General features: G+C 41.5%; 1 protein-coding gene across 2 annotated transcripts; it reads left to right on the plus strand.

Moving 5' to 3' along the window:
* The first annotated feature begins 1,466 nt into the window (after positions 1-1,466).
* LOC131229873 (WRKY transcription factor SUSIBA2) lies at positions 1,467-27,208 on the plus strand. 2 transcript variants are annotated; one of them, XM_058225917.1, is made up of 6 exons: positions 1,467-1,720; positions 8,376-8,570; positions 21,830-22,400; positions 22,781-22,949; positions 23,046-23,204; positions 26,326-27,208. In XM_058225917.1, the coding sequence occupies exons 1-6, from the start codon at positions 1,532-1,534 to the stop codon at positions 26,903-26,905; spliced, it is 1,863 nt and encodes a 620-aa protein (XP_058081900.1). In that variant the 5' UTR covers positions 1,467-1,531; the 3' UTR covers positions 26,906-27,208. The 2 variants fall into 2 exon arrangements, with proteins under 2 accessions (XP_058081900.1, XP_058081902.1); XM_058225919.1 differs by lacking the exon at positions 8,376-8,570.
* Positions 27,209-27,420: the final 212 nt, after the last annotated feature.

The following is a 27,420-nucleotide window of genomic DNA, read 5'->3' on the forward strand; positions in this document are numbered from 1 at the left end:
TACGCATGCACTTGGAATTATAGATGCGGGGCAGATCTAGTCAAATAAACCGTCCAAATTGTGGATCCCAGCATAGATGTATCATGAATAAAAAACTAAACTTATCCGATTACCTGATTATTGGATTGGTGGACACTTATTGAACAGTTAAGGATGAAAAATATCTAATGGTCCTATTTGCACGAACAAGTATCCATGAATCAAAGGCTAGGATTGTTTAACCAATCTGATGTTGGAATTTTCATTTGGAAACAGTGGGCCGCAAAATAAAGCCGGTTTTATTTGAGTCTCGGGCACAGTTTCGGAGTTCCTGCGTATCAAGGGTCACAGGCAGCCCGAGTATCATGTCAGTCCTCATTGGAAAATTCCTGCGAGTGCTCGCTGTTCAGCACCATTTTGAAGAAAGGGGAATTATCACATACGTTGGACGTACGGGAACTATCATGTGTTGGATATGTGTGGGGCCCACCCAGAATCTGCATGAGGAATCCAAGCTGCGCGTATGGTGCAACTTCTCAGGGGCACCGTATATGTCAAGAACTATTCCTTTAAAAACCTCAGGTAGGCCAGCTCACAGGGAGGTATGTACAAATACAGGTACAGCCTATCACTTTTGTGGTCCACTAGATTTTTGAATGGCTTGATTTTTGATGGGTCCTTTTATCTTGGCAGAAAAAACCTGATGAATGGGTTGGATGACATATGTATAATAATGTGGATCCCACGCTACATAGGAAAGTTTCTATGGTGGGCCTCCCCCTCTCCAGCGTCCCTCATTTTTACCTATGGTGTGGTACACCTGAGTTATATGTCAGGCTGGATTTTGTGATCTAGGCCAAACATCCAAGCACGCATCTAATGGACGGGTTAGATGGTGCTCATACATCCCGGTGGGCCCCACATGACTCAAACGCATGTAATTACCATGCCATAAGACTAGTGGTTACTCTTCAACGGTAGAGATGGCGTAGTTGTACGGATGAAGATACGACTTCCCCAATGTCTCTCATTGAAATCCAGACCGTCCAAACCACTTGCCCAACCGTTAGTGGAGCATAACCGGAAGTTTCCGCTGATCAAATGATGATACTAGCTACTTTACACCATATAATTGGACGGTTAGAATCGTCTTATCGGTGTGATTTTTGACAAATGGTCCATCCACGACGTCCCCAAAAATTTGGACGGTCTGGATACGCGTAAATGAGTGCCACACGTGAGAGTTATTATAAAAGTTACGACAACTGACGGGGGGGCATTGTAGTCAATTAAAAAATGTCTAGGGCATTTTAGTCATCCGCTTCATCATTTAATGAAACCTTACAAGTCAACTCCGTTCGGTCCTGAGTCTCTCTGACAAACCCCACCCAAACACACCACCAGATCACCGAGTTCCGAAAATACCCTACACAGCAAAATCCCTAGATTACCCCTGAAATCCCGAAAGACAAAATCCAGATTCTCCCCCCTTTCCCTTCTTTCAGCCCCTCTTCGGACGCCTCTCTCTCTCACTCTCTCAATCCCGAGAAAAATGGCCGACAAATCGGAATCCGGGAAAACCGACCACGGGCCATTCTCGACCGTCGGATCGAACGCCGCGAGATACAAGTCGATGTCGCCAGCTAAGCTGCCGATCTCGAGGACCACGTGTCTGACGATCCCGCCCGGTCTGAGCCCAACGTCGTTGCTCGAGTCGCCGGTCCTGCTCTCGAACATCAAGGTATGGGGTTTTCCTTTTCCTCTCTCTTCTCGTTTTTTCCCCTGTTCGGTCGAGTATTTCTGCGGGATTCATCCGATGCTCGATCGAACAAGATGGGGTTTGTTTTCTGTTCGGCTCGGGAACTGTGCTCGTCTTCTGTGATCCGCGCCGTTCATCTTGTGGGGCGAGTCGTGCGCACTAGTAGCTGACTTTTGGTGGGAATTTTACTGGTTGGATTGGTGTTTTTTTGGGTAATCTGTCCATTTTCAGGCTCCTAATCGGATGGTTTGGATGGTCCAATGGTTTTTTATTTCTCTGTGGAGTGGACCATCCATGATGAGAGAGGGTAGGGGTGGATCGCTGGAAGGTGGGGTCCACACGTCTTTCTCGCGCACGTATGGTGTTTGTTGGGCATCCGAGCCGTCCAGGAGGTGGGCCATACTCTGAAGATCGCCTAGGGTAAAAATCAGGCCTATTTACTCCTTAGGTTGGCCACACAGTGCATTGAGTCAAATCGTCGGATTTTTGTTGATTCCAGTAGTTTGGATCACGACCAAGGATCTTCGTGGTGTGGCCCATCTTTTACATGGCTCGGATGTGGGCTACATGGGAACTTTCGTATCACTGATGCTCGTCTGAAATAAAAATCAGCTTTTTGTTTGGCCCAGCAACCATATGGGTGGAGCCCACTTTCGGTGAGCCAGACCGTTCATCTGGTGGGCCCCACATGGATGGTTCATGCCCGAAAAACATCTTCTGACGGAGGACCTAAACAGATCTGATCGGCGACCCGAAAATGGATGGTTCAGCTTGCAGTCCGCCATTCGTGATGGGAAGTCTATCTTTTCAGGTGGCGTGGTTCTCGGGCCACGGCAAATTTGGGGGCATGTAACATTGGACGTGGGACCCACCAGATGAACGGCCTCGATCACAGAGGTGGGACCACCTATACTGTCACTCGCAATTCAGAAACTCCAATTAATGATCTCATTACCGATGCTACAATTTTGATAATTTGAGGCCAGAATATGAAAATATGGTTCTAAATATTGTCTAAAACTGAGTCGACTCAGTCGAGTCAACTCGGTCTTGGTGGGGCGAAGAGACGAGTCACCAGACCCTTGTGGAATTTTGAGCTCAAGGTCGAAATTTCCAGAGAGAGAGAGAGAGAGAGAGAGAGTTCCGATTGTCCCATATCTGACATGATTGAATATTTTGAAAGCTCTTTGTAAAGTTGGTTTCTTTTCAATATTGATTTATGTAATTTCAATTTCCATAGTTAGAATTTTCATTTTGATTTTGCTCTAATTATACTGTGATTCAAACTGAAGATTTTGAATCACATAAATGATTTTTTTTCACTTAATGCATGGTTTTCTAAGTGTGTTTTTTTTTTTTTTAAAAATAAAATTATTTAAATACTTTTGTTGGAAGAGATGTCAGACACAATCTTTGGGCCCAATCGATTATGTTTTCAACAAATTTGTGAAATTCCGAGCTCTCCTTTTTTTTTTTCTCCGTATATTAAAATCTTTGGGCCCAATCGATTATGTTTTCAACAAATTTATGAAATTCTGGGCTCTTTTTTTTTTTTGTTAAATTCAACCTTTTTTTTTTTTCCGTATATTAAATTGAAGATTTTGGGGACCTTAGGCATCAAATAATCAATTCTTTTGCTAAATGCATGGTTCTTTGTGTGTCTTTTGATTTCTGTTGGAAGAGATGTCAGACACAATCTTTGGGCACAATTGATTATTTTTAAAGCTAATTTATGAAATTCTGAGCTATCCTCTCTCTCTCTCTCTCTCTCTCTCTCTCTCTCTCTCTCTTTTGTTCTTTTTAATTCAACTTTTCTACGTATGTTAAACTGAAGATTTTGGAGACCTTAGGCATCGATTAATCAATTCTTCCGCTAAATGCATGGTTCTCTGTGTTTTTCGACTTCCGTCAGAAGAGATGTTAGACACAATCTTTGGGCACAATTGATTATTTCTTTCGACCAATTTATGAAATTCTGAGCTCTCCTTTCTTTTTTCTGTTGTTGCTAAATTCAACATTTTTGTGAATATTGAATTTTGTAGAGGCTAAACTACTATATGTATTTTGCACCACATCCACCGCATGTGTAACATGCATGCCTCGATCGAAACCGTCGAAAATTCCAATTGTTGGCCCCCATGGTCGCCCTGATCATGGTTCTTGACCATCTGATTTCAGCAGTTGGATTTGGACATTTTACAATTTCTGTATTCATTGTCCTTTTTTTTTTTTTTTGTTCTGGAAAGGTGTAATCATCGTACTTTTGATAGACACAGATTTGATGGTTAGTTCCATCTAATAAGTTTGATTCTTGGGTTGGGTGATCCATGTGTATGAAGTGCAACCACCATTTGGGAAATGGTGGAAAATGCACACAGTAATCGATCTCTTCTTGTAGATATGATAGGATAAGCAATGTGCCTTTTTAATATTTAGATTTAATTCAGAGCATGGAATGAAAGGGATGGTAGATTTCAGCTACGGCCGTTAACTAGATTCCTAGATTCTGATGCTCACTTTACGCTATTGTGTTGTGTGTTGTGGCACCTTTATGCAATGTCGTTGTTTTTTTTAGTATCTGACTTGTATTGAGAATCTTGTCTTTCTCTAAGAACCCTTCCACTTTTTCTTGTTTTAGATGTGATTTTCTTTTCTTTTCTTTCTTTCTATTTTTTGGGCCCAAATACATCTTTCCTTTGCGTTGCTCGGCTTTTCAGTCTGGAATTGGGAATAGAAAGAGGATGAGCTCAGGTTGATAGAATCAGCTTTCTGCAGCATCAGACTTTAGGATGGAGGGTGGAAAGCTGGTGGTGTTGCTCATCACTTCAATCAGGCGTACGAGTCTTGGAAACCTTTCATGGGCGCATTTTTGTTCGCTTTGTATGGCTTAGATGTCTACATCACAACCTTTGACTTTAGTTGGATGTTGGAAAAAAAAGTATGAATTCACATGGACAGGGAATTGTCCTTTGTAGGAAGAGGAAAAGATTGTGGAATGGACATCAGCTTTTGGGAAGGGTGGGTTGAAAGATGGATTAGGGAGTGAGCGTAGGATAGTCTTCTTAGAGGTCTTCTTCTTCTTCTTTTATTTATTTATTTATTTATTTATTTATTTATTTTTTATGGCTGCGTTTTGGTTGGTTTCTATGCTTTAGATGTCTATATACAACCTCTCTGGTTTCATGTTATAGAGGGTAGATAAAAAAACAGATAAGGATGAGTTCATTTGAATAGGGACTGGCTTGGCATGAGCAAAACATTGACAGATGGGCAGTAGCTGATGTGGAGTCGTCCAAACTTGAAAGATGGGGAAAGAAGCAAGTAAACTGGTACCTCTCTAATGGGCCTAATGTGGGTCTATTTCAGCATTATTTTGTGGGTTTTGTTCAAGTATGCTATGGTATGGTTTTAATTGTCTTATCACAGTCTGACTACTTTTCTTGGACAAGTAATTTCTGGATGTTGGTTTATTGTCTGTTTGGATCTACCTTCAAGGTTCACATAGTCGGTATTGGTATCTGCATTGGTAACCAAAAAACTGACAAGTGGCAGTGTGTATCAGCTGCATCTGTGGCTGTATTGGTGGAGTGGTCTGAATTTCTTTTCCGTTTAAAAAAAAGGATAAGAAAATGGCAGATAACGTATAAGAAATTACAAAAATGCCTCTTCTACTTTTAATATTCATCGTGTGTTTTTGATGTGCTTTTAAGCATGTTTCACTCCAGCTATTGAATACCTTAATCTATAGTTTCTGACGTCATTTGAGTTTATGGTTCTATATGTATGCTCTCAGAGTGGTGGCCATTTAACAAGTTCTGAAGATAGTTTCTCTGCCTCTTATTGATCTCATTGTCTTTTATTAGTACCCCCTGGATATTGCTTTTAATGTATTCAATATGGTCTAGGTCCCTTCCCTTCCTCTCTCTAAATTTTGTAAGTTTGAAGATATCTTTCTCACATTCTCTTGTCACCAATCTATTGAAAAGATCATTATAAGCCTTCCGTTCAGCTTCACTACTTTCTTAGTAATCTTTTTGGCATTTCTATATTGTTCAAATTTTCATCATTTCTAATTCTTTGCCAGGCTTTGAAACATGAAAGGTTCTTATGAATAAGTTTTTGTGCATCATCATTCCACCACCAAGTTTCCTTATATAATTGGCTTGTCCTTCTAGATGCTACTAAAACATCTTTTGCCACTTTCCTAATGGATTCATCCATCTCGTTCCACATAGCATTTGCTTCTTCCTCGACATTCCACTTTCCTTCTTCCATCCATTTACTTTTAAATAACATTGTTTTCTCTCCTTTCAAATTCCACCACCCAGTTCTTGGACACCTATTAATTTCATTCCTTTTCTTCCATCTCTTAATGAAAACATCCATAACAATTAACTTATATTGCCTAGTCAAACTCTCCTTGTATAACCTTGCAATCCTTACATATTAATTGGTTTATTTTCTTAAAATCTATTTGGCCTGTATATGATCCACTTTTGAAAGTTATTAAATGTTCATCTCTCTTTTTAAAGTATGTGTTTACTAGAGCTAGATTGGATGCCATAACGAAATCAAGGATAACATCCTACATCTCAATTCTTCTCCCCAAAACATATCCTCCTTGTATGCTCTCATATCCTCTACTTCATTTTTTTGCATGACCATTTAAGTCTCCTTCAACAAATATTCTCTCTCCATTCAGAATCCCTTACATTAGTCTATCCATAACCTTCCAGAATTGTCTCGTGATTATATCTTCTGAGTCTCTGACCCTTCCTATGGCACATATGCAACTAATAACATTGATTATCACATACTCTCCTATCATCTACAAGTTTTTCCTTTAAATCTTTGTTTACCACTATCACTACCCCATTTTTATTATTGTTATTTCCTATAATATCAAAGTTTATATCCATTAATTTCTCTAGTTTTAGCCCCGTTCCATTTGGTCTCTTGAACTCATGTTATATTAATTCTCCTTCATTTCATTGTATCTACTAACTCTATACTCTTACCTGTCAATATTCCTATATTCCATGTGGCAAAGTTATGGCATAAGTTTGACGTTGGTTGCCAACTTGATGGAATCCTCCTTTATGTGGGCTACAGAACCGATGATGAGAGCACAAAACTCCCGTAGGCGCAACGTAATTGACTATCACAATAGGTTGATTACAATCAAGAGCAATCAAATACTCTATTACATAGGTTGACTACAATCAACGAGTTATTTTGTAAATCAGATGCCACGTGAAACAAATCAGATGCCACATGAAACCCACCACTTACCCCAATTCCTCCCATTTACTCCCATCCAAAGGACCCCTAAGATAAAAGAAGAAGAAGACACCAAACAACAAAGAAAAGGGGAAAAATTAGTCCTACAAGTATTAACATGCATATCAGCATCTATAGGCCAAAGTGGCTGAGTTAGTGTGAATTTGGGGCATAATGGGTTCTCATTAAAGTATTATATCAGTATCTACCTATGCCTGATACATATTGGGTGTTATCTGATATGTATTGGCCCATATGTACCTCAGAATCAGATTTGAATAGAATGTGGTTCGGCCATGCCAATCTTTTGGAATACAATCTCTTTGTGCATCCTGCAAAATGCAGATTACGCTTTCAAATGTGCTGCACTCTGCCCATAAAATCTGGCCAAAATGAGCAATTAAAAGTGGAAGACCCCATATCACCACATTTGTATTTGGTGTGTTGTTCAGTTAGGCTCTTGTACGCATTTGGCAGACATTCCAAACAGGCCCTTGGTTCTTTTACTTCACGTTATGCTTCTTGGAATGATCTCAGGGAAGTATACCGATGTGCTCAATTGGTGATTAGTCATGTTGTTAAATCAACTTAAGGAATGGTTGCATTTGAATTTTCAATAATAAGTCAATGGCACGAGGCTTTTACCATATGATATTTTTCTATCAGAACATTGTCATGATAGTGTTCAAAATTACAATTTTTTGACATTTGTTTTCTGTTTGCTAGAAGCCAAAAGCTACCTTTGTCTATCTTTTTTTTTTTTTTCTCCCCAAGCACCTTTATATTTTTATAGCTGCACTAGCATACTGCACGCAAAGACAGCCACATGGATGGAATTTTAATGAGATTCACCCTGTCCATCAGGTATGATGCCTCATGTTCACCTTGGAACACAAAAATCGTGACCATCCAGAACTCGGGTAGGCCACACCCTAGGTAAAAGTTGGAATGGGATGCCCGCCATTAGTTTTGTGTAGGGCCCACATAGTGTTTTTAATGTCATCTATCCATTCATCTGATGTGCCTCATCAAGATGAAAGAATTACCCAATAGTCACAGTATTCCAAATTTCAGGTGGGCCATACCACGTGAATTTAGAGGTTTTAGGTATAATTTTATGGGGTGGCCCACCTGAGTGTTGAATCAGTCTGATTTTTGGGATGAAAGTTAAACAATGGTGATGTATCTGATGGACAGGGTGGATTTCATGTACGTCAAATCGTTTCTCCCATATTAGAGTAAATGAACCCAGTGGTACCTACTTGAGGTACACAAGCATTTTCCATATTTTTATGCATCACCTTTTCATCAGAATTTTATGGGCTGCTCATCTAACCCTCATTTGGTGTTTTTGTAGGCAGAGCCCTCCCCAACTACTGGTACATTTTCCATGCCCCTTATTATGCATGATGCTGTTGGTTCTGACACATTCTCTTCTCCAAGGGACACTACCAATAACAGTACATGTGATGAGGGAAGCTCCGGTGAATTTGAGTTCAAACCCCACACTAGATCAGGCTCTGGGTCAAACCTATCTTCATTGGGTCATTTGGTAATTTCTGCAACTATTTGAACTAGTTTGGGTAAAACATGTTTTGAAGAAGGGCGATTTTCTCAATCTTGTTTTTGCATATGGATTCTATATGATCTGGTAAATAGACCAATATGGAATCCGATTAAATTATTCTTATTCATGCCCTTTCAAAGTTTGAACTATACAGAATCTCAAACTAACATGCTTTTTGCACATGAGAGTGATTATTAAATTGAGAGAATTTCGATGACAACTGACTCATAACATACCTCTTTGTATAAATTTGCCAAACATACAATCCGCAGTTCCTCATAGTTCCATTATTTGGTGTGATAGTGATATGCATATAGACGGTTCAGGAAATTGTTCTTCTGGTAAAAGCTATCTTTCGAGTGCCTATGCTGCTGCATCATTAGGGCGGCTTAGGTGGATGTTGAACTGATTGGACCGAAAATGTTTTATTTTCTTTCGCCATTGGCATGATTTGGCATTCTAAATGAAGGACATTTGGAAGGATCCTATAATGATTTTGCAATAATCCCAAATCTGATGAAAACATTCTCACTGTTGAGTTCTGGACTTCTTGCATCATGATATAATAAAATTCTTTAAATTTCACCAATGAAGATAGTTCCTTTGAGGGGGCGTGATGGACGGATCTAAAACTCACTAACTTGACTTGAAACTCGGCCAAGTCAAGTCAACTCAGTGAGATTTCGAGTTGAGTCTCTGAAAAACTTGATACTGGGCCTGACTCAGCCTGGACTTGGAGAGACTCTTAGAATCGACTTGGCTCGGTCGACTTGACACCACTAGGCATGACTTGAACTGAGTCACTCGCCTTAAGTGGCTGGATTTTATTAAAAATGAAATATGTCAGGAGCAAGATTCGAATCCCCAACCTCAACTACAGAGGCAACAAACTGTAACCAGCAAGCTATTAGTAATGTTGTTGCTTTGAATTATGGTTTATTCTACTTATTCAAGGTCTAACTATTTTAAATATCTATGAACAATTGTAATACTTCCAATTTATAGTAACTAAATACCCAGTTCAGTTGGGTCGAGTCTTGGAGTCAACCTGGCCCGGCTGAAGGTCGACTTGAATTGAAATTTGGTTTTTGAACTACATTATGAAGTGGTTGAGGATGGTTTCAGTGTTGAGACTTGAGAGCCAAGTTTTTTATTTGTTGCTGTGGCTTTTGATATGTGTTAGTTGCACTGAGCTCTGTGGTTGACTTTCTTAATGAAGAGGTTGATAGGAGAGGTGCCTGCAACTCACCTTTTTTGCAAAAGTTCTACGGTGATCCTTCTGGCACATGGATTAAGACTCCCCTGACTTCCCTGCCATTCTTGTTGCTGGCCACCAATAGGTGTTCTGGGTAGGAGTCCACAGTTATTTCAATGCCATTTTAGTTTGGCTCTTCGACAACATCATCACATGTGCAGCTGTGCCAATGCATTGAACCAGCCAGAGCCGATGGCTTGAGTCATGTCCACTATCGGTTTTAATTTACAGTGCTTTGCAAGTCTTCATGATGAACAGGAACCATTGATGTTGATTTATCTTACTTAAAGGAAACCACCCTCTCAACTAACATGGACAAACTCTTGATCATTTGCATGATCTTACTAGTTAATGCAACTCAGAGTCTGTTAAACCCCCATGCACCTCTATGTGCATCACTTGGCATGTTTGTTGGAACATCTGAGTTGTGCATCAGGTGGGCACCACTGTCTAAATGTCCTAGTCCAAGAATCAGGCTAGTCCACTCATCAAGCCGGCCACACGTGTATTTGAATGTGGATATATCCATTTCCTTTAAACCGTCCATTGTTTTTACGAGTCCCATCTGATGAGTTGACCAGACTGTTTTTGGGCCAGTTCACACTACTCAGTAGGCCTTCTCGATACATGGTTGGATGTCCCAACAGCTGGTATATTGCTTGGTTGGTATGCGCGTGCGCTTGGCAACACTTGCCAAGTCATGTGCCCCCTCGGGTTTGAGGCCATAGCTCAATGGTAGCCACACGCACACACATATGCTGAAATTAACATTATGATGGTTAGAGATGTTAGAAGTGTGTGCGTGCCTGTGATTCCAATGCTCCCTTAGGACACCATATAATTCGTTTTTAGGGTTTTATTATTAATAATGATAAGTTAGAGAGACTCTCTACAATCCCCTTTCTCCAGCTCTCTCTCTTCCACCTTTATCAGAGAGATTTTGGAGAAGAAGAAAGGAGATTAGAGAGTTTCTCTCTAACCTTATTGTTTTTCATAATAAACCTAAAAACACATTATATGGTGCCCTGAGGGAGCATTGGGATTACATACACACAAAAACACATTATATGGTGTCCTGAGGGAGCATCGGGATTACATGCGCACCTAGATTAGAGAGAAACTCTCTTTAATCTCCTTTCTTCTTCTCCAAAATGTTTAGCATAGCAGATGCATGGATGAAGAGGAGATCACCATCTTCTTCTTAAGAATAGCTCTTGAATCCATTAGGAGAGAGCTCTAAAAGCGATAAATAAAATTGAGATTGTTGATGATAATTGATAAGTTTGAAAAAAAAAGTCTATTTACAAAACCCTTAATATGACTTGCATAAGCTATAAACTTTCATGAAATAGTCAACTTCCTAAAATAGTGAACTTATGAAAAAAAAATAGCAAATTACTTCTAAATTGATTCAAATGCTTTCTCATGACTCAAATAAGTAGGGTTGTACACGAACTGAGTTAGCTCGGTTAGCTCACTCAACTCAACTTGAAAAAGCTCGATTCGACTCGGTTCAAAACTGAGTTCGAACCGAGTCGAGCTGATTTTTCGAGCTCGAAAAAATTTCAAACCTAGTTCGAGCTTGGCCAAGCTCAACTCGACTTGGATCGAACCCCAACTCGAATTGAACTCAGATCGAACCAGTTTGGTGACTCGGTTACTTTGATATTGATGTTACTCACTAAGTGTTTGATGAAATGACTCAACGCAGTGTCGGCTGGTGCAAGGAAGGTATGTATATGAAAGAAATACCCTCTTTTTTCTTGATTTCGATGTTGCCTACAAGGTGTTTGATGAAATACCTGTAAAATTGCTGCTGCTGTTTTACATATAGTGAGAATTTGAATATGCAGTCCATGTGTTTGTGAAAATGTTGCACTGGCGAACTCGGCTTGAACTCAGATCGAACTGGCCCGAGCTTTTGAATGAACCGAGCCGAGCTGACCAGTCAGGCTTGAGGATCGAGCCGAGCCGAGTTCAAGCTAGTGGCCGAGTCGAGTTGAGCTTGGCACAAGCTCGACTCGACTCGTGTACACCTTTACAAATAAGTATTTTAACCTATTCCAAGACTCCAAACCCTAAAAAACTATAACAATAATAGAAAAAAATCACAACTTACTAAAAATAATAAATTTTGACTAAAAACTCAAAATTAACTAATAAAATGACTTATTTTTGGAAAACCGTTTGGGGGCCAATGGCTTTTAGGCATTGGCCAGCATGTACAGCTCGTTGATAGTTTTCCAATGACATTATATGCAAAAAACGGATAACCGGTCACAAAATTATGGTTGTTGGAAGCTATAATGCGTGCTAGATCCTTAGATCGAATTTTCTAACCCGGTTTCTTTCAATTCTAGCCATCCACATGATTGTCCTTAACTTTGTCATGCATCAGTACCCTCCACTTGAGAACTTAAACTTGTCCTTGAGTTTAGAATGGCAGTAGCCCATCACAATGACCTGCCTTTGTAATGCATCTTCTTTGTCTTTGACAATAATTGATGGTAAAGGCCCATGCATCTGATAGGAATTTTATACCTATGATGGAACTTTAGAAAACAAAACCTCACCTATTGTTTATTTACAATCCTTTGCATCTTGGATGTCGACTTCCCCTTTTTCATAATAATGGATGTGTGATTGGTCACTCTTGATGAACGTTGAACGGCCACACTGTTTTTCCCGTTAGTACTATGCACTTTGATCACTGCGGAGAAGGTAAAAGGGTGACTATCTACTTAGAGCTTCATGGAATGATCATGAAAGTATCGATCTCCTTGGCCATTGAGCCATCCTTATCTGCCAACCCATTTTCTCTTAGGCTACTCGTCTACTAATCTTCTAATTTGATTGGAACTTTTTCTAGTTCAACCATGAAGTTATCAATTGACCTATCCATGGATCCATCAAGTAATTCGATGGTGGATTCATTAAGACACACTCCATTTGCATAAGTCCACTATTTCTCTTCATCCTCAAGAGGCACTCCATCATTATTTGATTGGCCAAAAAACATCTGGGTCCCTGAGTTAGCCTCATATCTGTAGGTTTGTGCCCTACACTTTGGCATTATTACTTGATGACAAACTAATTGACCGCAAGCCCCTTTGACAGTCATAAGTTGTTTGTTGCCATGAATATGTTTGTGATGCATAACTTCAATCATATGATCAATCCTTGCTTGTAACTCTTGCATTGAGCATTGGAATTATTGATAAAGGACCTCGAGCCTTGGCTCAATCACATAGGTATTTCTTGGAGCACTGTCCGAAGGATTTTTGCTTCCTGATCCACCTTTGGATGCCATGACCCGAGTATACACCTCGCTCTGATACCAAATAACTTGGTGGCCTTTATATCAAACAATATAGTGGGTGTATGGATAAAGAGGAGATCACCATCTTCTTTTCAAGAATAGCCCTTGAAACCACAAGCAGAGAAATATCTAAAAATGAGAAAAAAGAAGATATTATTGATGAAAAGTCCGAATAAAATTTATGTACAAAGCCCTTCCATATATTTTTTTAAAGGTAACGAAGGAAATATATTAAAAAGAGGAAAAGCATACAAAGAAGACTGCTGAGATAACAGACAGAAAAGAAACTTAAACACCTAAGAAAACAAGATTATAATCTGTTAAACCTAAAACATTCGACACCCATTCAAAAATCAACTTTTTGGCGAAGGATCCCACATCTTTAGCCGTAGATTGAGAGTCATTGAAGCACCTATCATTCCTTCTAGACAGCCCACCAGATGGCGATTATTGCCATTCTCCAAATTTGTGTTTGCACTTTACCTAGTTTATGGCCTTGCCACGCTGCTAAGAATGAGGCTGCAGAGTTTGGAATGCATCTAACGATATTAAATCTAGACCAGAAGTCCCACCAAATCTGGGTGATGAAGGGACAATGGACGAAGAGATGGTTGACAGTCTCCTCACTACTCATACAGCAGAGACAAATATTAGCCATCTGCATCCCAAGCTTCCTGAGGTTATCGATGGTGAGGATCCGGTTCATAGCTACCAGCCAACCAAAGCAGATGAACTTGGGGGGGGGGGGGGGGGGTGTGCTATGTATTTCCAGATAAACGGGAAGACCCGCCGAGACAAGGAAGAAATGGGGGCAAGAACCGAGTATAGAGATTTCACCGAAAAGTTGCTGGATTTGTGATGCTTCTTGGTCAGATTATCCAGAGACACAGTAGAGAGACAATCGAGCAGATCCACGTATTCCTCTGCCTCCCGGTCATGAAGATTCCTGACACAATTAATTTCCCAGACCCTGCTAGATCCCACCTGCGCATAGTGAGTAGCAATCGTACTCTCTTTGTTAGTGGCAATACGATAGATACTCGGAAATCTGCTTTTCGGGGTACGATCTCCCAGCCACTGATCTTCCCAGAACCTGATTCTCCTACCATTGCCCGGAACATAACCTATATTTGAAAGCACAACTGTTTTATAGCGAAGAATACCTTTCCACACGTGCGAGGCCTTGTAGTATGAAGCGTCCTTAGTCCACCAACCGCCAGGTGACAAGCCATATTTCCCCTTGACTATGATATTCCACAAGGCTTCAGATTCGTTGCCCAGACGCCATAACCACTTGCCCAGCAGAGCGGAGTTCATAATCTTAAGGTTTTTAATATTAGCTCCCCCATTCCTAAAGTGATTGCAAACTTCCCTCTAGTCTATTAGATGAAATTTCTTTTGATTTTCCTTACCACACCAAAGGAAGTTACGTCTGAGCGCATCTATACATTTCAAAACAGAGGACGGACATCTGAAAAGAGACATGAAGTAAAGAGGGAGGTTGGACAACGTGACTTTAATTAGAGTGATCCTGCCTCTTATCGAAAGGTAGCTGCATTGCCAGGTAGCAAGTTTTGCTTGGATTTTGGCGACAATTTTATCCCACATCACTATCGGGGGGGCCAACCGCGAGGGGGAGACATACAAACGTCGTTGGGAAGGAAACCGGGGAGCAGCCCAAATACTCGGCGAAAAAAACTAGATCCTGATCCAAAATGTTCACTCCGTAGAGTTTAGATTTGGCCATATTGATTTTCAATCTCGAAACCACCTCGAAACATCTTAGAGTCATATGAAGATTATTAACGGATTCATCATCTGCCTCGATCATGATCAAAGTATCATCGGCAAATTGAATATGGGAGATAGGAATGAGAGCATTAGTGATCGAAATACCTTTGAACAAACTAACATTCTGCCCACTAAGAATCATTTGCGAGAAGGCCTCTCCAATCAAAAGGAACAAAAGAGGGGAGAGGGGGTCACCTTGGCGTAATCCTCTTGATCCTTGGAAGAAGCCTATAGGAGTACCATTTAAAAGGATAGAGAAGTGCGCCGACTTCACACGCGAACTGATCCATCTTCGCCATCTATCCCCAAAGCCCATACGAATCATCATATATTGCAGAAACTCCCAATCGACGTGGTCATAGGCCTTTTCAATATCCAGTTTATAGAATACAGTTTTCCTTCCTGATCTGTGGCAGGAGTGCAAACATTCATTGGCGATCAGCGCCCCATCGATAATCTGTCTCCCTTTAATGAATGCATTTTGATAATTGGGGATAAGGCTCCCCATAACCGCTGTGAGACGGGAAGCCAGAATTCTTGCCAGGATTTTGTAAGGTCCACTGATGAGACTAATGGGCCTGTACTCAGAAAATGAGGAGGCACCTGAGATTTTAGGAATCAATGTGACGAAGGAAGCACCAAAGCTCCTTGATAGCTTCCCCCTCTCGTGAAACTCACAGAGAAATTCCATAAAATCAGCTTGAATCATGTCCCAGAACACCTGAAAAAAAAACATAGTGAATCCGTCTGGACCTGGAGATTTATCTCCTGACAAAACAAAAATGGCTGCTTTAGTTTCCTCAACAGAGAATGGAGCCTCCAGCAAATCGGCTTCCGACCTTTGGATAGCAGAAAAGGTGATTCCATCTAACCGAAGTCTGGCCCACCCTTCAGATGAGAGAAGAGCTCTAAAATGATCGATCGCGCAATCTGCAATCTCATCTTTGTCATCGATCTGTCTTCCTTACACCGTGATGTTACGAATGGCTTTAGTACGAGCTCTCATAATGGCAATACTATGAAAATATTTAGTATTTCTATCTCCTTCTTTCAGCCACTTCACTCTCGACTTAACCTTCTAGTTAATTTCATCTTCCAAGGCTCGGGAAGACAAAGTTTGGATAATCTGAATCCGTTTGATCGGAGTATCTAGCGGAATCTCCTCGTCATTATTTGACACGTCAATCTGCTGGAGTTCTGCCATGAGGGACTCAATTTCCTTCTCTCTTTTCTTGAGTTCGTTCACCTTCCATTCCTTTATTTTCTCTTTTAGGCGTTTGAGCTTGCACATTAGTCTGTGACCAGCATAACCATCAACCTGGAAAGAGTTCCACCATTCCGCTACTTTATCGTGAAATCCTTCAACTTTGAGCCATGCTGGGTTAAATTTGAATGGTTTAGGGCCCCAGTTAACTTCCTCCATAGAGAGCATGATCAGGTAGTGATTTGAGGTTGTTCTAGGAAGGGCCACCTGATGAACCGAAGGAAAAGCCTCCAGCCATTCAGAGGAGAGAAGAAACCTATCCAAACGCGACTGAATAGGACTTCTACGGCAATTAGACCATGTGAATGAGGCGCTTGACAGAGGGAGGTCTATCAACTCCTGCTCTTGGATCCAGTCGAAGAAATTTTGCATGGCAACCGAGGTTCTCCTAAGACAAGAGTGTTCATCTGGGAAACGAATAACATTGAAGTCTCCGACAATACAGCATGAATCTGGGAAAGACTGATGAGCCAACGTCAGTTCATTCCAAAAAGAAGGCCTGAGAGAATCATCATTAGGACCATAAACAACAATAATTTTACAACAGAAAGGAGATGACTTATCTTGAAGCATGACGGATACAGAGTGATTTCCCGTGAAAGAGGAAATCAAGACCCATCTGGAGGATTTCCAGGCGACCAAAATACCACCTGAAGACCCCACGACATCCATAGTAACACGATGAATGTCGTTGGCTCTCCATATCGACGCTATCAACCTATCGGAGAAACGTGGGACTTTGGTTTCTTGAAGACAGACAATATCCGGATTCTTTCTGGAGATGGATTCCTTAATTAGCCCCCTCTTTTGCTTAGATCCCATCTCCCTTACGTTCCAGGAGATAATATTCATTGGGGAACGCTACTGCCCCGAGCACCCTTTCGTCCACGACGACCCACCGATCAGGACGCTGATTCCGGAGTCGGTTGAAGGCGAGACAATTCTCTGTCAGTCGATCGCACTACTGCTTTGGTTGGAGTTCTGGAAGGAGGAAGGGGTCTGCCACGATTTTCAATGAACTGAAATAGGCTAGTATAATCTTCGTGTCTATTCCTAAAAGATAAGCCGAGGGATCTTCCGACATGTCCGACCGCATCTCTGATCCATTTCTTGTTCTGAATTTCATCAAAAATATCCTCTACTCTTCCCTTCAGGATTGATCGCCAAGAGATGATCCAGCTTGGGCAGAGAGGATGAGAGACTGTTATCCTGCTGATGCATAGGACAATTGAGATAAACCTGCAAAGGTTCGGCATCTAACACTTCACTAGATGAGCACTCCTAAAACAGTGTGAGAGGGCCCATTTCAGTCCAGTCTCTATGCAGGATAGGGGAATCAGGCTCGGAATTAGGACTGGAGGGCTAGCTGTCAGAAAGCAGACTTTCGGAATCGGCCCCTGCTGTAAAATCATCACCCCATTTCTCGGGGGGGATAAAGCGAATGGGGGGGCCCGGGAGAGGGAAGGGCAGGAATATGAGGATGAGATGGGGAGGGATTAGAGGGTACAGTGTTGGTTATTTTAATCGGACCCCATCTACGTGACGAAATACTGAACCGGGTCGAACCCGGACCTGCTTCATAAGACCCGAGGTCGAATAACGTTGAAGGCTTTGGGAGAGAAGCACGATCGTCCACGTGGGTGGTAAGGATGGAAGCAGCGTTGATGTCAGCAGGCACGTGGTTGGATGCAGGTAACACTCCTCCCTCATAAATGTGATGCGAAGGACAGAGCGTACGTGGCTTCTTCGGAGTCTTCAGAGGCGATGGACGATGCTCCTTACGAGATTTGGATGCAGATCTTGTGCTACGTGTCACGTTCTCCATCGCGCTCGATCTTGTGGCGGCAAAGCGAAAGAAATCTTCTGACAGCTGAGGCTCTGGTTCGGCGGAGAGACGGCCACATGTCTCATTCGGACAGCTTCTGACGGGACTTTGATGGGAAAGAACGTTCGTTCCCGCCTCACGAATATTCGGTAGTCCGCGGGAGAATGGGAGAAGAGCTTCGTCTTCTAAGACCGTCTCCATCGCAGCGGTCGAACTCTCCGAATCTTTGGAGCTCCAAACTTCGCCCCAACAAGGTTGGGTTGCACCAGTAATCTCCTGCTGGACTGGAAGTAAAATAGAATGATTGTCGACCTTCACCCTCACTGTAGCAGGCAGGGGAAAGCCTTTCTTCCTCCTGATCCTGGCTCTCATGACCCTGACTTCGATTCCGAGTTTCGTCTTGGTGTCTAGTTCCAAAAGAAAACCCAGGGATGAGGTTGCCGCTATTAAGAATTCATCATACCAACATTCCATGGGAATATCCCATATGAGGACCCATATATTTTCTTTGCTGAAGATGGAGAACTCTTCCCATGGCAAAATTTTGACCACTGGACTAGATACAGTGAACAGATTCTCCGTTGAAACCTTCTCTGGATGGAGACTTGCTCCCGACCTGACCCAGAGAGAGTTAAACCCTATAGGTTTGAATTCGGACAAACCAAACTTAATCCTGGTACTGTGAAGGATCCATTGACGGACCATTGTAATGGAAACTCTGTCTCTTGTAATAAGAACCACTAACTTTGCTAGGTCGGCACTGTTTTTCTCAAAAATATCCTGAGCAACTTTGACAGTTGCTTCAAAAGATTCATTAGTACCGTCATTCTAGGGAGGAGGGCACCAGTGTCGCCCTTCTCCATCATTCCCCCCATTTCAACCTCAGGTGTTAGGATTGGAGAAAGAGCAGGAGCGCCAAGGAGCAGAGTGTCTTTAAACGAGTGTGCTGCGGACGACTTAGGCTGATCGAAAATAGGACGATAAATTGGCCTAGTTTTTTGTGATAGGGAGGCAGTAGAAGCGATGTTTTTGGTAGGGGCATGCTTTGGAGGACCCTGCTTAGTTGAAATCGAATCAGGACCATAACGCGCTCTTTGCACTAGGATCTTCTTACCTCTGAAGCTCATTCCATGAATCATACTGACTGCTCTAGCGAGCTCTACCTCGCTTCCCATTCGAATAAGGGCAAAGCCATGATAAGCTCCGCTCTCTTTATCTCTGGGCATGACGACATCCATTACAGCTCCCGCTCGACCAAAGATCTTTTCAAGATTAAGAGGATACCACCCGGGTGGATATCCTTTAACGAAGAGAGTAGGATAAGAAAAATACTTACTCCGTCCCATAGATACATGATCCCTTGGATTTCTTGTAGACTGAACTTTCACCCATTCCCCGTCATCCTCTCCAAGAGAGAGATTGATGTTGTCGTTTGCTATGAACTTTCCTTTCTTTGCTGTAGTTAACTTTTCCTTTACGTGACCGGTCGCCATTATGGTTAATAGTTCGTCAGCGTCGTCGTCTTCATCGACGGCATTAGCTTTCCATCGTCGTCGTCTTCATCATCGTCGTCGTCGTCGGCTTGGAGTTATTTCTCCTTATTTTATTTATGATTACTTACATAATCCTTAAACCCTAAATTTGTAATTGTCCCGAAATATATATATATATATATATATATATATATATATATATATATATATATATATATATATATATATGAAATAGTAAACTACTACTAAATTGACTCAAAACTTTCCCATGACTCAATTAAGGACTTGAGCTATTCCAAGACTCTCTAAACCTTAAAACAACAAGAAAAATAGGAAAATCGTTACCAAAGATAGTAAATTATTTAAAAACTCAAAATTAACGCCAAAATGACCTTTTTTTGAAAAGCCATTTGGGGGTCACCAGCTTTTGGCATTGGCAAGCATGTAGAGCTCATCAATAGCTTTCCAATTACATATTATATGCTCAAAACAGATAGCCGATTGCAAAATTATGGCCATCGGAAGCTATAATGTGCACTAGACCCTCGGAATGAACTTTATAGCCCAATTTCTTTTGATCCTAGCTGTCCATGTGATTGTCATTGACTTATTCCTACATCTCAGGGGATAGGGTTGGCACATTTAGACTTCCATGCCCCACTAGCCCTAGCCTGAGCCTTCTTCCAATTTTTATACCCACAGGTTAGGCCTGAAAAGTAAAAGAAAGGACCACACCCAAGGCCATAGCTGACAACGTTTTCCATCGAGTTTCAGCCCGAGCCAAATCCAAGCCCCTAGGCCTGGACTTGATTTTCAGGCCTTCAGGCACTGTCTGGACATGAATTTCAGGCCTGGCAAATACGCAGGCTGTGCTCCAGCAGACCCAACCCATTGACAGCCTTAACTATTGGCCTGGTACTATAAACGGATTCGTCATAATCATAATAGCCTTCTCCCATCAATTTGGGTTGGCTTTAAATTGGTCAATTGGAAAGGTTTCACAATTGGATGCCCACCTAATATCAACCTTCCTCTTTTTCCCGGTTCTATGACCTATCAGAACACAATGACCACACTCGCATACTAACATGGTCCCACCAAATACTAACCCCCAGCCCAACGTATACATGTGCACCTGCAGGTCCAAGCAAGAAAAGAAGGGACATGGGTGGGCAATTTCTAGATATATGGTTGAGAATGATGCATGCACATACAGACACATGGAATTACCTCTTATCGTGTAATAAACATAGGCACCCAAGTTGGCACTTGGCACCAAGACACGTGTACTACCATTGGACCAAAATTTGAAAGGACATGCTCATGTAGTTGACTGCAAAGATGAGCCAGGAGCCGCCCCCTCGTACAGGTTTACTGAACACCACGGACAAGCTGACACGATAATTCCCAACCTCAGCTGCGGGATCCTTCTAACTAGGTGCAGCTCCAGCTTCAAAATGCACTTCAAACTCTCACTCCCGCTTCCTAACTATTTGTAGTTGTTTTCATTTTGAAACAGACGCTTCTTCACTCCTGCACCACCCAAATCTGTTGTGCTTCACTTCACACTTCATGCAACTATATAACCAACGTTGCACTTTAGCTTGACTATTTCGAGTTACTGTAAAAAGGGTACTTACCAATAGTTAATGCCTAGGGCATAATGCCAAACAGGCTCTTTGACATATAAGAGATTACATACCATCTCTTGAATGCAAACCAGTAAGTAGGTTATCCCATCCTTAGATTTGGGATCAAATGCATGGTGTACGAGTTTCAAGTTACTCATTGCTTTGATTCGGTCCTTGTCTTATTACTATATACTGATTGCTCATTTTAATTGCGGTGATGAATGATTATGAGTGTGATAATGAGGATCCAGATGATTGTTTGTATTATTGTGGGGCCCACATGTACCAAGGGAATGAAAAGAAAAGGTAATGATTAGACAGTGGTTATTTTGGTGATCACTATTGGAACATGGATTCCATTTGAGGTGTCTTGTTTGGATGGTAAGTGGAAACCTTGTATTTGTGAGATAAGGGTTACCTAGTTTCTTGTGCCAAAGAATCCAAACTGTTGAAAAGTGCAATGATTGCTTCGTGGAATCTCTCTCTCTACTCTCTCTGCTATCCAAACATCTCAAAGTGTCACATCAATGGAAAACCTTTTCCATTTCCATTGATTTCCATGGAATTGGTGATATCCAAAAATGCCCTTAGCAGCTTCATCAGTGCACATTATGACAGTTCCATGAACTAGATGACTAACATTCCTTTTTCTTTTTCTTTTTAAAGGCTTCTGCGGCTTCAAATTACCAGCAATGCAAGCCATTTGTGCAAGCCCAAGGTCAACATCAGTCTCAGACATTTTCATCTCCACCTGTTCTGATGAAGGATGTGGAAGGCTCTTCTCATGATCTGACTCTCTCCGTAACAGCTTCGAATGTGCCAGCCTACACAGCCACTTTGAGGAACACTGCACCTACTGAAGTTGCTTCTGATGAATCACAACAGAGACATGACTCTGAGAGGGGGACCCAAGCATTGCAATCTGATCACAAAGGACCTAGTCCTTTGGTCACAAATGACAAATCGTCGGAAGATGGGTACAACTGGCGAAAATATGGGCAGAAGCTTGTTAAAGGTAGTGAATTTCCACGGAGCTATTACAAATGCACGCATCCGAACTGTCAAGTCAAAAAGCAATTGGAACGCTCTTATGATGGGCAGATCACGGACATTATCTATAAGGGGACTCATGATCATCCTAAACCTCAGTCGGGCCGTCGTTTGATGGTTGGTCCAACTGTTTCCAGCCAAGTAGAAGAACGATCTGATGGGTTTTCTTCTTTAATTAATGGGGAAGGTAAGATGAATTTAAAAACAAAACCTAATATTTGAAAGGAATTCTTGAAGGAAATTACTTTTTTTTGGCCCAGCAATGGTACATGTGGGGCCCACCTTTTGTTAACCTAAGCCATTGTTTGGCAAGGTGCATCATGGGGATGAGATATTCCCCAAGATCTCTCTATTAGTTGATCTCTGCAATCCTAGGAAAATGGAAATCTTTTGAACCGATGTTCTACATTGAACTGGGGCTAAATTGGGCCCTATCAGATTGCTAGGATCATCTCAAGGGTAGGGCCCAGCATATGAATGACTTGTATTGGGCTGATCAAATACTCGATTGAATATTTGGTGCATTTCATTTTCTGAAAATTCTTTGTGATATGTTATTTTCTGCAGCCAAGACATTGAACGCACATGGCCAGACACCTCACCAGATTGACCCAAATGGTACACCTGAGCTTTCTCCTATTTCAGCAAGCGATGATGATATAGAAGGTGTGGCCCCAAGATCCAACAAGATTGGCGATGAGGTTGACGACGATGATGATCCAGAGTCGAAGCGCAGGTATCATGATAATTTTACGTTACAGTTGGACTGCACATTTAAGCCGGTGTGTGCATGAATGCCACTGTGTACTAAATCTAGGGGGAAAATCTGCAGAAAGATGGAGAATGGCGGTATAGATGTTACTGCAGTGGGCAAACCAATCCGGGAGCCACGAGTTGTTGTACAAACACTGAGTGAGGTTGATATCCTGGACGATGGGTATCGCTGGCGCAAATACGGGCAGAAAGTGGTGAAAGGGAATCCTAATCCAAGGTATGTGTTACTACTTGCAATCACATGTATCATTGCCATTGGCATGACAAACTATCTTATTGATTTTGGTCATTTCCTCCACTTATTTATTTATTTATTTTAATTTTTAATATAGATATTTTCTGGTCAGTTAAAAAAGCAATCTGGATTGCAAATGACCCATAACTTGGATCATGTGATTTGGAAGGAAAACACAGGTGGGCAATTTCGGTAACATTGCTGACAACCAAAAGGTCTGGGCTGGGGCCCAGTATGGTTGTCACAGGCATGGCTATGGCACCCATGGCCTGTGCATAAATTTCAGGCACAGTAATAGACATCAAGATTTAAGTATCATCCGAAACCGGTACATATTGTCCACTATGTGCTGGTATCCAGTGTTTTAAATATCGACGATATCGGCCGATATATCCCCCGATATATCTTGTATTCCACTAGTGCGATACGAAATGCACAAGTAGTTCGATATATCCCACATGTTCGATCTGATGAGCATTTTTGAATTTCAGTCCTTTTATTTTTTGTAAATCATGATAAATTAGTGTGAATTGTTACAAATCCACGATTTTTCATGTTTTTCATGAAAAGTCACAGATTGGGACCTTCGATTTCGAGATTTGGAGGAGATGGGCCGAGTTGTGGAAAATTGAAAAAAAAAAAATCAAAATTTCCTAATTTCTTGCAAATCGTTTGCAATCTTTGTGTCTAAACATCAAATCAAACATGTATGTAACCTAATCTAGTGATTCTTCTTTTGCTTTTAAGTGTATTGCTTGTGTTTCCACACGGCTTCTTACATTTATAAATTATATGAATAGACATTGAATATACTTGCATCAATTCAGTTAGACAACGCATAGATTAGGACCCCAATACAAAGAAAACCTATTATGTATACTTGTTTTTTGTGATGTTTTAATTTATAAATTGTATTGATCTCTTTTTTAACAATCACCGAAGTTTCATTGAAAAATTCGATCAATTTCCTAATGTTTCCCCATGTTTCCAACAACAGTGATACATTCCATGATACAACCGATATATCCCATGCGATAACCGATATGTATCTGTATCCCAAGAATGTGATACGTAACGCGATACGGATATTTCGAACACTGCTGGTATCATCCCTGAAGGATTAGGCAGTACTGGTCCATATCAGTCTGGAAAAGCCCAATCCAGGGGTGATACAGGGCTGTATTGGTGGTGAACAATGCATTACCTGATACAGCGATTTAAAACCTTGATAGACATGCCAGGCTAGAGTAGGCGCTGCTTAGTTTAGGAGTGCTTATTGAATTACAAAACATACATCTCCTTCACTGAATTTGACTGATGCATCCCATTTTTCAACTTTCACTCTCCCCGTCGCAACTCTTTGGCTCAAGACTTCTATGCTTGCTTGACAGTTCCTTATCATCATCTAAACCTTATCCCAACTAGTTGGGGTCCGCTACATGAATCCTGTTCCACCATTCCACTCTATCAAGGGCCAGACCTTCAGTTAGACCATGGGTCATTAAGTCTTTTCTTCTACCTCCCTCCATGTCCTTTTGGGCCTAACCCTTGACTTTAAGAGCCTTCAACTTGTACGAACTCACTCCAACTGACGTGGTTCTTGGTCTCTGTTGCACATGACCAAACCATCTAAGTCTACTTTCCCTCATCTTATTACTTATTAGTGCCACTCCTAAGTTCCCTTGAACGCATTCATTTCTAATTCTATCCTTGCTCGTCTCGCCACCCATTCATCTCAACGTCCTCTTTTCAGCTACCCTCATCGTACGGACGTATTCCTTAACTGCCCAACATTCTGTCCCATAAAGCATGGCAGGTCCTATAACCATCCTATAAAATTTCCCTTTCAGTTAGTTTTTACACAATGATAACCTAAAACTCTAGAAGCATTTCTCCATTTCTTCCACCCAACTTGAATTCTATGGGCAACATCCATCTCAATCTCTCCAGTCTCATGAATTGTTGACCCAAGGTATCGGAAGTGATCATTTTGGGAAATTTCTTGGTCAGCAGTCCTAACTAATTCCTTGTTCCCACTCCTATTATTACTAAATTGCACTCCATGTGCTCTTTTTTAGTCTGAATAATTTTAAATCCTTTAAATTCTAAAGCACTTCTCTATAAATCTAGCTTTATGTTTACGCTCTCTCTCGTCTTTCAATCAAAACTGTGTCATCTACAAATAACATAAACCATGGGATCTCTTCTTGCAAATGCCTTGTTAACTCATCCATAACCAATGTGAAAAGGTACTGACTCAATGCTGACCCCTGGTGCAAGCCTACAGTAATTGGGAACTCACTTTTGTCCACTAGTTGTCATCGCGTTTGTTATTGCTCCCTCATACTTAATTATGTCAATATATCCTCTTGAAACTTTTTTTTTTACTAACACCTACCAAATTAACTCTCTAGGGACCCTATCCTAAGCTTTCTCTAAGTCAATAAAGACCATGTGGAGATCCTTTCTCCTCTCCCTATGTTTCTCCATCGAATGTCTTAGTAGGAAAATAGCTTCATTGGTGGACCTCCCTGGCATGAAACCAAACTGATTTCCTGCTACATCCATATCATGCCTTAGACTTTGCTCAATCACTCTATCCCAAACTGATTCACTGTAATATGAGCCCAAAATCTGAACCGTCCACCTGATGCAGCACCCCTTAAAACCCTCAGGGCCCGACTTTTATCCTGATCTAAAACTCTGGTGGGCCATAGAAAAAGGAAATAGTTTCCTCCCTTGATTTGCCTCTCTTTTGTCATGGCCCACTAAAGTTTTGGATCAGGGTAAAAGTTGGGCCCTAGGGGTTTCATGGGGTGCTGCATCAGGTGGATGGTTCAGATTTTGGGCTCATATAACCGGAAATGAATGCTCAAAAAGTTCTCTCAAAAAGTTCTCACGAGAACTCATGAGAACTGGTGCGCAGCTGAGCATCCTCTCTCTCTCTCTCTCTCTCTCTCTCTCTCTATATATATATATATATATATAGCTCATAAGTTTAATCTCATGCCTTTAGTGGTATACCTCTGCTTGACAGTTTCTTTTTTTCTTTTGGTTCTAATGCGTGTGGTTATTTTCACCCTGTGGATGTGTCATGTTGTAGGAGTTACTACAAATGCACAAATGCTGGATGCCCTGTGAGGAAGCATGTCGAGAGGGCATCACACGATCCAAAGGCAGTGATAACCACATATGAGGGCAAGCACAACCATGACGTACCATCTGCGAGGACTAGCAGCCATGACAATGCCGGGCCCATGACTTTAAATGACGCCAACGCTCTTAATAGCCACATGCCAGCAGCGCTGAACGGCTTGTTACGGACTGAGGACACCGCAAGGATGATGATTCCCCACCCCTATGACCGACAACAAGAAAGTGATATGATCAGCCTCAATCTAGGCGTTGGGATCGGCTCAAATCCTGAAAATAGATCGAATGACAACAAACACATGCTAAATACAGAGCAAGCGCAGACCCAAATCCAGGTCACTGGCTCAGGTTATAGTAAGTCGAATCAAGTGGACCCCGTTTCTGCATACTATGGTGGTTCAAAAGATGGGTCAGATCTTTATCGGTCTAGAGAAGACCAGGCAGAGAGTTTTAGCTTCAAGACCCCAATTTTAAACCATTCCACCAATCCATATCGGCAGAATGTCGGAAGATTAGTGATGGGTCCGTAAGATCATTAAAAATGGCCCCCACCTAAATCCTGTAGAACAGCTTGGGAGCTGAAATGTGGGCCATGGGCACTGTTGTTGACTTCTGCGAATGCCGTGGATGTTCTTCATGAAAGGCAAGCCTCTCATGCTGTAGCATAACTCGTTCTCTATGCAGCATGTCTCTGGTCTTTAGAGATTTTGTTGCATGATCATGTAACTGCTGCTGGAAATTTCTATTTGTTGTCGTATTATCAACAACCGTGTAAGCTATCGACTTGTGTACAAATATTTTCTGAATTTAATGCAGGTAATGGTTTGGATTTTCGGATGCTGTTGTTTCTAGCTTGCCCTGCTCATTTGAAAAAGAAGCTTCTCTCAGAGGTTCTCAGCTTTGCAGATTATCAGAAAGCCCACAGTGCTCGAATCCTGCCCAGGCCCAAAAATCATGCTGGTTTGTGCGTCGGGTGCGCCTCCTGTACCTTAAAAACAGGATGTTTAAAAGCATCGACCAATGGTCCACATTCAATGTTCGAATT

The sequence above is a fragment of the Magnolia sinica genome, chromosome 16 (assembly GCF_029962835.1).
Source record: "Magnolia sinica isolate HGM2019 chromosome 16, MsV1, whole genome shotgun sequence".
Classification (NCBI taxonomy): domain Eukaryota; kingdom Viridiplantae; phylum Streptophyta; class Magnoliopsida; order Magnoliales; family Magnoliaceae; genus Magnolia; species Magnolia sinica.